General features: G+C 42.1%; 1 protein-coding gene across 1 annotated transcript in view; it reads left to right on the top strand.

Annotated features, from left to right (window-relative positions):
- Positions 1-301: 301 nt before the first annotated feature.
- slc37a3 (solute carrier family 37 member 3) overlaps positions 302-13,100 on the top strand; it is a 30,499-nt gene continuing 17,700 nt past the window's right edge. Inside the window, exons 1-2 of the mRNA XM_030354058.1 lie at positions 302-434; positions 1,566-1,731. Coding sequence (XP_030209918.1) covers positions 1,655-1,731 — 77 coding nt within the window. The 5' untranslated portion in view covers positions 302-434; positions 1,566-1,654. The remainder of the gene's footprint in view (positions 435-1,565; positions 1,732-13,100) is intronic.

The raw sequence follows: 13,100 nt of genomic DNA, 5'->3' as shown, positions 1-13,100 counted from the left end.
TGTATGCAAAGTATTCTAAAGAGGTCTTCGTGCTTAGTCCCGCCTGCTCCAATGAACCAAGGAAGCCGTCTCTCTCGGTTTCACACAGGCAAGAAAGTGAAATTGTAACGTCTGCTAAGCAGCGACCGTACCTGCTTGATAGTGGAAAAATTACTACAGACTCAGAAATAAAATAAACAAGCAACATAATTTAGTCTTTTTAGCACTTACTTTAACTTCTCGAATGCAAGCCCGCCCATTTCAGATAACTATCTGCTGTTTTACATTCGTCCGTTTCATTATGTGACATGTCATTACCTTCCTGTCCTTTGGGGCCGCTGTGACCCGGCCCGTCGTCGGTATCCAGTGACGTACGGCCTTGACGTTTTCCGCAGCTCAGTAAACAGGACATAGGTGATCCGGTCTTAGGGTAAGAAGCAGAGAGATAACCAAAGGTACGAATAAACGTCTAATATTCCTTTCTTTACTCAACACGTAACATTTGATCAACTTGTGTACTGTTTGTGTTGCATTTGTCTGTCAAGCTGATTAATAATAATCAATAACTCGTATTCATTCGACTGTTGCCTTTGCCTGGAGAATACATGGTTTTTATTTTCTTTCACATTCAGATTAACCCTTATAGGTCATGGGGAGAAATCGTTTCTATTCCAACTTCAGTGTTCAAGATAAAATTTAATATATTCAAGTAAATATAAATATAAAACAAACCTGAACGATACGGCCATACAATTTCGAAAGATTTGCACATTTTTTTATGAAATTATGTAAAATGCGCAATATATGTGCATACATTAAAGATACATAACTATTAAGTACCTCATCAAAGTGTTGCTCACAGTCACAAGTGAAGGAATTTAAGGAATTCTGATATAGTATTTCTGAAAAAACAGACACCTTTTATGTCCTGTAGCTTCCTACATTGGATAATCTAGATGAATTCCTAGCAAAATGTGCAGAATCTTGTACTGTGCTACCTTTTGCAATACTAGTACTGAGCCGGTTCGGAACGATCAAATGGTTGCAGCTTGGAGTTGCTCATCCAAACCCCCCAGGAACACACGCTAGTACACAGTGTATTGCATCAACGGTTGTCCAGATAACATACATATGTTGAGAGACTCCTCTAATTATATTGAGAGTAATATAACAGTAGTATATCCAGCATCCAAGTGCAGTTACTAAGTGAACTACAGCATGTGTGGGCCCTTGGCTCCCGTAGTTGAAAACATTCTGGAGTCTGTCCCCAGAGCCCGGACTGCTGCTGCACAGTACACCGCTGCTTGTTTGTTTTGTTCAAAGTTTGTCAATATTGAACATGCTGTGTGTCCAAATAGGTTGACCCTGCCCTTACTTGGGTCTCCAGCAATACACTTGCCAAGTATAAAGTTAAAACGGTTCTTGTAATATTCGAAGTACACTTGTTTATAAGTTGATAACTGTAAAAAGCAATACATGACAATGCTTTTATTAATATGAAAATTCTTTGTTATATTTTCCAAAAAACTAAACTAAATAAATTCTTTATCCAACATGTATCTCCACTATTGTTACTATACTTTCAGGAAAGCTTTGTCCTCTCGGACCAAGACAAGTGAAGGCCCCTGACATACTGCCTCCATCCTCTTCCCTTGACCCTCTCTCTGGCTCTGTGATGCCTTCTGTCTGCTGTGGCTGTCAATCACAGTACACCTACCACCACCTACTCGCATTTTTGCTCACCTTCTTCAGGTACGACCACTTGCTCCCATACCAGGTCTGTAAACAGTAAGTACTCAGTCGAGGATTGAGGGCTTGTCTGTTATGTCAGCTGACAAAATAGGCTATAACTGTTGCTGCAACTCCACTAGAGCTGTGTTATTCAATAGAAACTCTAAGAGGTCCAGTTAGAGAACGGTCCGGATCATTATAATGTCTACCATTTGTTATGATTCAGTGCCATATATACTGAAGTAGCCTAGTAGTTGTATCAATTTCTCTATGCAGTCAACAGCTGAATGAAATCAAATGAGGAAAGTACAATTCAAATTATATTTCAACAATAATAATCGTGATGTTTTCGCATTGAACAGGAGGGATTATAAATAATAAGTACTCTAATATTGAATAAAGCTTATAAAAAATGAATAAATGCATAACAGTGTTTTTGAAAAACGTGCATCTTAAAATAAAGAGCTTTATTTTAGATTTTTTTTATTTTTTTTATTTTTTCTCACTACATCTTCAACTATACGGTCTTAATTGTATCCGCAATCTCAGCATTCACATTTTTTACTGCTTAAATGTCCAACTTTTCTTTCTTTCTCCCTTATATCCCACTCCCCCATTTTCTCTGGTTCAGTAAGAGAAGGCCGCTTTAGCTTGTCCTGCCAGGATCTAAAATCTGGTATCGGGCCCGATCTCAGACATATGTATAGGTGGTCATTGTTGAGGCTGGAACACTATTGGGTTGTTCATAGTGTTGAACGCTGCCTCCCAGCTGTATGTGGGGCCGACTATGTGGAGTCAACATGTACAATGTCCACGGTCTTGGTACATATGACATATACTGGTTTTGAACTACCCATGTGAAGAATGAATTGTCCATCGTGGATTAAAAGCTATTTTCGAATTCAACTTTTCTCAATTTTGAGGGAGCCATGTTAAATTACTGTCCTCTGACAGATCATGCATCTGAAAGCACAGTTTTGATTGGCTGAGTAAGAGCACGTGAGATGACTAACAACGCATGCAATTGGTCTGGGATAATCCTGTAGTACCAGTGCCGTAATGGCTCGAAAAGCTGCTCCAGTTAAACTAACACCCCTTTGAATAAATGTAATAATTATCCATTAAAGGTCCAGATCCAGATAGAACGGCATCTGAACCTGGACAGCGGCCAGTCTAATAGTGACCTCTGCACTATAGGGCAGGTTTAATGGCCTGTGACAGTTCAGGAGAGACAGAGTGTGGATCTCAGCAGCTTACTGATTAGTTTAAACAGCCACCGTCAGTTAATATTTAACCGGTGCAGGAAACTTTGATCCCTGCAGACTAGGGCTTTAACGATACACCAACTCATGATTCGGTTTGTATCACGATTTTTGACCCACGGTTCGATACATCCCAAGATTTTTTTTAAATTTAAAAAGCATTTTATTTAAAGGTTGGGTATGGGATTTGCGAAACGCCAGCAGATTTTGAAAATACACAACTCAAATGGTCCTACCCCCTCTCCTTCAACGCTGACTCTGACTCCACCCATTCCAAGTACCTGGACGCGCAATCATGCACGAGCGCAAACACAGATGCGCGAGAGCGAGCCAGGCTAGCGTAGGTTTTCGTTAAACAACATGGCAACATTAAAAAAACAACATGGGGATGGTGGCGTCTTGTCTGCCATGGAAACTGTCTTCTACTGCTAGGTCCAAATGTAGATTAACTAGTTCCAGTAGCTACCGCAGGATAACAACAAACAGGAGCTTGCTCTGGGTCACGAGTACTGCACGAAGGGGTTGCGCGCGGGGGAGGGGGGAGTGCAGTACGACCGTTTGATTGACGTACTTACTGTCCAATGCAACTCGGTGGCTATGGAAATCATTGGCTGGAGTTTTTTGAGCCCTGCCCGTTCCACAGATGATTGACTTGTACTGAGATTTTCATGTCAGTACTTCTAACTCAGTGGCTGTAAGTGGGTTATGATGAGGATTTCAAGTAATTCTGCAAAAATGGCCAAAAAAGCGAATTCCATACCCAACCTTTAAACAACACTTATCTAACAATAAACTTAATGTAACATTTAATAACAAATAATTTGGAACATTGAACAGATTTGAACAGAAAGAATACTACTAAAGTATAGCTAAATTAATAAATAAATAACCAAAGATTGCAGTTGGAGGATGCTTGCAGGTAGGCAAAAACCCTCAACTAGTTTGGTTGGTTTAGTCAAATATCCTATTAGCGCTTCTTATTAGGCCATGTAGCTTAAATAATGACATAATCAGGCCGTATAGAATGCAACATGTTTAATAGCCTAACTTTCAATAGATGGGGAAAAAACATGAACGTCTAACATGAACGTCGCAATAACGAGGCATAGTGTTACGAGTAGCGTAGGCCTATGTGTGTGCGCGAGAACGGCAGTGTGCGTGTGTGTGTGTGAGTGACGTCAGCGAGTGAGTGGACGAGCGAGGAGAGCGAGCGGTAGCGTGTGTCTCTAATGAAGAAGCGAACGAGTCCGGTAGAATAAAGTACCCATCCTGTCAATAATAGGTTGCCTCTTCATTCCGACCTATAAGCAGACAAACTGCCGGTCAAATCACACAAAACAATAGAGACAGGGATCACGCGTGCAATTTTTTTTCGCGCTTGGCCCACTCTGGATAAATGTCGTTCATATCGCATATGAGGACTTCGACGGCTGTGGAGAAATGCAATCTTCCGTAGCCACGGAGAGCTGTCATCACTTTTAGAGACTGCATCTCGTCGCATACTTACGGCATCGATAAGAGGGGGCGGTGTCAGCAGACTATTATTTAGACAAATTATTAGCAAATTTCAATCTGACAATTTGACCGGAGAGTTAGAAAGGGCGTATCGCGCTTCTGACTTCTCACACCGCGAGACAGGTTCATGACTGAGTGTCGCGATTTTGGTTTCGATACGCGTATCGTTACAGCCCTACTGCAGACACATTTATCTGCAAGTCATTTTGTTGAAACAATTTGGCTCTAACAAAAGCCAATGTCCCCATTTAACCCAGGAGATTACCTCCCAATCCGCTTCCTGGTTTCAGGTGTTGACATGAACAACTATCAAGTTATTGTATGAGTTGTTGTATGCTGTTTGGTTACTGAGCCAATGTGTGTCATACCCGATGGACAACAATTTTGGATTCTGGTGGCTGGAGGGCGTTCAGATCAATTTCTTACAAAATAGTTTAATACTAGCCTGCCACTTGTTCATTTTACAGTTTCATCTCAACATTCCAAAACGTTTGCCTAAATTTGAAACTAAATACCCACCCCACGTCTCTCCCCCATTCCTCCCATCATCTTCTGAGAACATAACGTTAACTTGCGAACCTACCGTTAAATCAGTCTACTACACAAACATCTGTTCATAATGTTAGATTGGGTAGTTTAATTAGTTAAATTATTAGTTAAATTAAAGCTGCAAGCAGCATTTTATGGGGGCCAAGCCTAAAGCAGACCAATAGGACCCTGATAGACCATTAAGAACCTGACCGGCCATTAAGACCCTGACAGGCCTTAAGACCCTGACGCAGACCATGAAGAACCAGATACACTATTCAGACTGTGATGCAGACCCTAAAGGCTCTGGCAAAGACCATTAAGACCAATTGAATTGAGTACGGTTGACAATGCTGGAATAGCCTCTGCATTGATTTGGTGACAAACTTTCATGACCTTGCGTCAAAAGGCTGAGGAGTTGTAAGTCTTTAAAGTTTTCAATGGATCTCTTTAGAGCCCCCTATAGTCCTATTTTGATGAACTTTAGCCTGATTAACCATGACTTATGATTCTTTAAGTATACCAAATTTGGTGATGATTGACTCAGGTTAACCCCGCTTTTAGTCAACTAACATTGATTGGGCTAATTTGGACTAGGGATGCACCGAAATGAAAATTCTTGGCCGAAACCGAATGTGGCTTTTGCTGTTTTTCATTCATTTTGCTTTAATTTTTCACCATTGCATAAATCAAACAATTAAATGTCCTTTATAAACTTTTTTGTCTTGCTTTTCAATAAAAAAAAACAATTACAAATTTGATACAAAATATTTATTTAATACTGAACGTTTTCTAACATTCCAGCAGACCTTATAGCAAGAATTTAAGAACAATGTATCTTTTGAATAAATGACCACTAATATTGTTAAAAATAGCACCAAACCTCTGCAGTAGCATGACCAGGGTCCCTACACATAAAACGAAGCACAAACAACGTAGTTTGCAAACCCGGAGTTAATTTAAAAACATATTTTCAATTAGAGCGTGTAATCGAAATATGCGTGGCCTGTGACTAAAATCACCACAGTTCATAGGCGGAATGTTTGATTTGAGCAGGACCAACTTAGTGGCAAAAAAGTTGATTGACAAAACAACATTGCCATGGCTCAAAATCGTCCAAAATTAACTGAATGCCAAAAGGCAAGATTAACTTAAACCAATCATCATCAAACATGGTATAGTCAAAGGCACATGGGTCAAGATGAACCCCTCCAAATTGTATCCATATCAGGCTACAGGGAGCGGTAAAGCAAATAAACCGAAAATGCAACCTCTCCAAATTGTACCCCGATCGGGCGATAGGGGGGGGCTATATCAATTGTAAGTGTAATTCTGGCGAAAATTAAACCCAGGGTCTTTGTTTTGGCATGAAAACTCATCAAATAAGCCCTCCAGATACCTTTTTAATTGATAATCGAGTATTTTCGTTTGCCCGGCGCAATGTTTGGTGTCCATGTTATTGGCTTGGGGCATTAAGTTTTGCTTCCAAATCTGCATTTTTTAACCGCTAATATTGTTAAAAATAGCACCAAACCTCTGCAGTAGCATGACCAGGGTCCCTACACATAAAACGAAGCACAAACAACTTAGTTTGCAAACCTGGAGTTAATCATCACCAAACATTACAGTGTTTCCCAATTCCCACATAACTAGATGATGTCTTCTGGTAGCTGATGGGGGGGTGGAATTCTTTTTGGTTAAATAGATTGGATATTCACCCACTGAGTCACAGAACTGTACCACCGATTACCGGCATCATCTCTAAGCTCTACAATGAAATACGAATTTACCGATTTTAAATAGTGAAAAATATGGTCAATGTGAGGGAAGTAGTACAGTATGATGAAATAGATAGGTATTGAAATGACACATTAATAAATTATGTTTCCACTGGAAAGAGCTTGAGGTTTTTTGAAAATGAGAATGAAACCAAAAACTTGGCATAGGTTAACCCCTTTCAGTCATTGGTTTAAGGCACAGACTCCATGCCATATCCTCCCATAAGCTCTATCTCTCTCGCTCGCTCGCTCTGTGTGTGTGTGTGTACCTACAGCCTCTTTAAAGCTCGCTTTTAAAAATTGATTTTAGAAGCCTTTTTTGTCTTATTTTTGGAAATTCTCTTTACATCCAAAGAAGCATTCAATAGCTCTGACAAAAAAAATGAATTGGTATCTTTGGCTGTAATAAACGACTCCAAATGCATACCTATTGCTAGAAAGCTGTTCATGTGTTTTGGGGGAGTAGCTTAGGAGGGTGGTCTGAAAGGAGGGGTGGGATTTTTTCAGTTGGATACTTTCAAAATCTAGCTTAGTCTGGCTGGTTTATGAATTTCGTAAATGTTTTTTTTCCCAACGATTAAGATAAAACATATACATCTGTTGGTTGCTACTGCAAAATAATGAAATAATCGTAATATCGTATTACCTTCATCAAATGAATCGATATTGTTGTGCTGTAATTATTGATACAGTGTTGTGCCAGAGCGCGTTCATTGAACGATAGGTCATGAGCTTGTTCATATTTTGGGCCAACGTGAACTGAATGTACAGTATTACTGCCTGATGAATGTTACTGTGAACGCATTCATTCTGGTGTCTGTGAACGACACGGGAACCGCCTTCCATTCCGACATACCACCACGCCGACATTGACGTCTAATCGTTGGAGTGGCGGCACATCCATTGTTTTCAAACGTCTCACCACTCCGATCATTTCTTTTTCTATTGTCGGAGTGGCGGTATTTTAATTTTTTTCAAACTGTCATCAATATATATTCATTTCTATTATCATTGTTCTTTAAATAATTAATGTGATTATTTCTTAGTTTCATGCGCTTTAGTGTCCTACACTGACATTAGTCGCCGTTGGGGATAGTCGCCGACCCTCATTCGCTGTGGATCTTTGGCCCATGACATAAGGCCCTTCTCCAGTCTCTCAGAAAATCCCCACTGACCCAATACACCCTTGGCCTTTACGATTCTGTTTCTAAATGTTGGGACTGATGAACATTGAACTCTGGGGGTTATTTGAACGATCTAAGTGGTTATCCCGCCTATCTTTACCGAGGCCATTAATTAAGGGAATGCTGAAAGAATGCTGGAGAGTCGAGAAAAAGAAGACTAAATATACAAACGTGTTATGTGCAATCTAACAACTGCATGCAGGCCTATGGCATGTAAAAATAATACTGTAGTTATTCTGTGGCTCAATCTGTTTCACCTGACCGGCTGTTTTGATCATCTCGGAGGTCGGGGGTTATGTTTAACAGTCTATGTTTAACGGATTTGCCTTCTATGGGCAAAAACTGTTGGTTTATTTTAGTGCTGTCAAGCAATTAAAATATTTAATCGCATTAATGTCATAGTTAACTCGCGATTAATCGCACATTTTTTTCTATTCGAAATATCCCTTGATTTCGTGCTGCAAGCCTTTTAGTGAGATCAGAGACTGTTGAGGACAGTAATAAAATATATTTGGTAAGACGGATATAAGAAGAGAGACCCGCAGTGAATTCAACCCGGTCCACTTGACATCGGGTAGGTGCATGACAGTGGTAGGCTTACCGTAAAACTTCAAAAGCTCAGGCTTTTATTTGTTTCAATCACTGAACTTTCGAACAAAACTCTTGCTCAGCAAAGATGGGAAATACTATAACATTTATTATTTAAACCAGTATGAATATTCCTACCGTACGTAGGCCTATACACATTACCAGGCTATCGAATAATACACACACACACACACACACACACACACACACACACACACACACACACACACACACACACACACACACACACACACACACACACACACACACACACACACACACACACACACACACACACACACACACACACACACACACACACACACACACGGTGGCGGAGTGGTAATCGGGAGAGTCGGGAGAATTCCCGGTGGGCCGTTAACGTTTCGGGGCTGTTGGGCTGATTACTGCGGGATAACAATATTGCGTTTATAAAAGTTCCTTGCAGCGCCGTCCGGCAGCCTGACGGCCTGATTCCACCGGACGCGTCACGGCAACGTTACAGGAGCGGCACGTCTTGGCCGCGGTCACCGCAGCAGATAGGTTCCACTCTAATCAATGAGACCATTTCCACCGGGCGCGGCTGCGGAACGTCTCAGCAGCGTCCCAGGAGCGGCGTGCCGCGCCGCAGCGCTATCATTCCGTAGCATTCCTATTTTTGCCGCGAGCCGCTGCTGAACCCCGTCAATTTCAACAGAGCAGATCAATCAGGGCAGGAAGTGAAAAAGTAAAAGCCATAGAGCATTCCGCTCAATTTTCAAAATAAAACACAATAAATAAAACACCAACATTATTACGTCATGACCGGTGGCACCAGGTCAGCAGTCAATCAATCAAAGGGTCTCAAATCATCCTTTTTATCAGAACAATGTCAGAAAGGACAAAGCCTGGCATTTAATTGCAGTAGTTTTGGGAGTGGAAGGTGAGTACATTTGGTTTAGGATTATCGCGGGATCTCGTGATCTCGCGTGAATACTGCTGGCTCGCAAGGCAGCGTTGCGCTGCCGTAACGCGCCCGGCGGAAATGCAAGCAGGGCAAAGTCGCGGCCAAGACGTGCCGTATGGCAAGCCATCCCCGCCAGAAAACGGCATCATTTAGACGCGTATCACCTTCATTACGCCGTAAAAAACGCCGTAAAATGAAGAAAAACGCCGTAAAATACGCCGTCATGCGCAAAAAAGCGCCGCTTTTTACGCCGCAATTGAGCCTTTCAAGAGCGCGCGTAAAAAGCGCAGTTTTGAACATCAAACCGCGCGTAAAATACGGCGCTTTTGTGCACATCACAACGCCGTAAAATACGGCGTTTCTCTAGTATGCTAATAATCTCCGCCCTTCTTTTCTCTCAGCCAATGCATTTGAAGTGTTTGCGCCCAATCGCTGAACAAGACAAGCAGACCAAATCAGTTCAACACAGATCTCCTCTCATTTGGCGTTAGTTGTAGCGTCATATTCATATCGATATATATATTAGTAAATGCAGTTTCAACGTTGTGATAACCGTGGTCCAATCGATAGAGACGCTTGCTATGTAGGGAAGAGGTTGTCGGATCGAATCCATTTATTGTCAGATTTGTGCTTTTGTCAGATGGTCACGCTTTATGATCGCAATGCTTTTTAGTCCGCAAGCCAGACCTCCTGTGTTATAAGTTCCAAATTCAGTGCCATTTTATTCAGCCAGCCAGATCATCTAGGTGTTGTGTTACGCGCTTTATAAGTTAATATTTAAATTATAACAGCCATGGAGCCTTTATTTTCGAGGAGTTATCGTAACATCCTCTCTTGTTCAATCGATATAAATACACAGTGGAAAGGAGTGAGAGGGAGCCATAGAGAGAGACAATGACGAACTGTGGAGCCATGCTCTAACAACGTTCAGAGGCTTGTAAACAGTCTACTGAGTCTGACACGGTGCTTAAATGGGCTCTGGAGACGCAGGAATGTTGTTGGATTCAACTATTTGTGCATGGAAGCAAAAAAATATCTCCCCATCAAGGCCAACAACAGAGTAGCCTACGAAAAGAATAGACTGATATGAATGCTTTAAATATTAAAACCCGATTGATTAGGCCTATGCCGACATAATATCGGTCCTAATCCTGAACGCACCGTGCGTACATTTTTCACGGCATTTTCCCCCAGACAGACAGACAGACAGACAGACAGACAGACAGACAGACAGACACTTTATTTACCCCAAACTAACTTTCATAATCCAGCAGGTTCCACAATACAAATAACTCTTACACAAATACAGACAGCCTATAGGCTACAGTAGGCTAATACAGCGCCCACCTCAGCAAAAGGTAAAATGTAAAAAGAAGATATAAGCTACATTTAAAATACAGATGCTGTAGCCTACATAAAAATACAGATGCCACATGAAATATGAAAATAGGATGCAATGTATAAATATGCAAAACTAGGATATAACTAGGCTATAATGAGAATACTCGGTTACAGCTGTGCAATGACTATCCAAAATTAAATTAGTTGTATGGAAAGATTTTTGTCTATGGAATGATCTTGTCACTTTACTGCCACACATTGTGTGTGTCAGTAAAGTGATAGAATATAGGAGGTAGGAGAATCCGTGTATGGTTCGTTCTTTGAATATTCCGATTTAAAACAAAATCAGAAAAAACAATTAACAGGATTGTTTTTCGTTTTTTCTGATTTGGTTTTGAAACTGAAAAAAGGCAAAAGGAATAAACAAATAAATGGCATTTGTGTTTCTGTGTTTTGTGTGTTGGTTTTTTAAACCCGAAACAGAAAAACAAAAATAGATACATGCATAGTTATAGGCTACACCAGAAGGCAGAACGCAGCGAAGAAAAAAGAGCCAACCACCTTAACCAGCAATAGACTGTCTAATTATATTTAGCCTTAGTTATGGTCGCACTTGAACCTCATGGTGATTTTATTCGTGAACTAGGCTATTTGACACTGGAAAGACACACGACGCGATCAGTATACCGCTCTAAAGCAATCTAGTGCCCCGAAGTGCTCCGTTATGACGGTGAGGAGGTTCTCTGTGGAGCACAACCTTCAAAGAAGAATTCTAGTATCCGATTTAGTTTCAGATAGTCCACTCGCAGACTAGTCGCCGGCTCCCATGGGAAACAATAAAGCTGGCCATTGTAGAATGCGAGAGACTCGATGGAACGTTTGAAACGTCTTTATATGTATTTTTATTAATCTCATCTCATCTCATCTTCTTCCGCTTATCCGGGGTCGGGTCGCGGGGGGAGCAGCTCAAGCAGGGGGCTCCAGACTTCCCTTTCCCGGGCCACATTGACCAGCTCTGACGGGGGGATCCCGAGGCGTTCCCAGGCCAGTGTTGAGATATAATCTCTCCACCTAGTCCTGGGTCTTCCCCGAGGTCCCCCCCTTCCCACTGGACGTGCCTGAAACACCTCCCAAGGAATGCGCCCAGTGGGCATCCTTACCAGATACCCGAACCACCTCAGCTGACTCCTTTCCAAGTAAAGGAGCAGCGGCTCTAATCCGAGTTCCTCACGGATGGCTGAGCTTCTCAACCTATCCCTAAGGGAGACGCCAGCCACCCTTCTGAGAAAACTCATCTCGGCCGCTTGTACCCACGATCTCGTCCTTTCGGTCATCACCCAACCCTCATGACCATAGGTGAGGATAGGAGCGAAGATCGACCGGTAGATCGAGAGCTTTGCCTTGCGGCTCAGCTCTTTTCGTAACAACGGTGCGGTAAAACGAACGCAATACCGCCCCCGCTGCTCCGATTCTCCAGCCAATCTCACGCTCCATAGTACCCTCACTCGCGAACAAGACCCCTATACTTGAACTCCTTCACTTGGGCTAAGGACTAATTTCCTACCCGGAGTAAGCAATCCACCGGTTTCCTGCTAAGAGTCATGGCCTCAGATTTAGCGGTGCTCAGTGGCGTGCACAGGTAGACCCAAGGTGGTGCTATAGCACCTGCCCTTTGCCCCCTGACCCAATCAAGTGCCCTTTTGAAAAAAATAAAATAATCAGAATTTTATTTTTATTTTTTTTATTTTTTAAACAGTGTATGTGGCCCATGCCGACATTATCATCTATAAGGGCTCGACAATTAAAAACGTGTGATAATAATGGCCCAATATATATGCCCCTCCCCCCTCCTCCTCACACACAACTCTCTTCCTTTGTCAACGTGAACGCGCAGAGCGGACACAAACGGAGGCGCGTTGCAGCTGTAGTTCACAGCTGCTGCCCACACACACCTACTCCCCTGCCCTGCCCAACCGGCGATGTAACACATAAATGAATTGAGTCTAGAGTGTATTGTTTGCCCCCTAAGCCTCCTTTCTGGATACTGTGACTGAGGAGCTGAAGTCCCACTGCTAGAATCATTCAGTCCTTCCACCCCTTCACGGTACATGCCAACTGGGTAAGCACGCCAAACGCAGAAGCCAAGGAAGCTGTCCACATCCTGATTTCTATGGAGAAGACGAGGACCAGCTGAAGACAGAACTAAAGGTGTTCCACTCCAGCTTTCCTGCAAAAGACCTCAAAGAAA

This window comes from Gadus morhua, chromosome 4 (assembly GCF_902167405.1).
Source record: "Gadus morhua chromosome 4, gadMor3.0, whole genome shotgun sequence".
Taxonomy (NCBI): Eukaryota; Metazoa; Chordata; class Actinopteri; order Gadiformes; family Gadidae; genus Gadus; species Gadus morhua.
The sequence above is the reverse complement of the archived record's forward strand: the minus strand, read 5'-3'. Positions and strand labels throughout refer to the sequence as shown.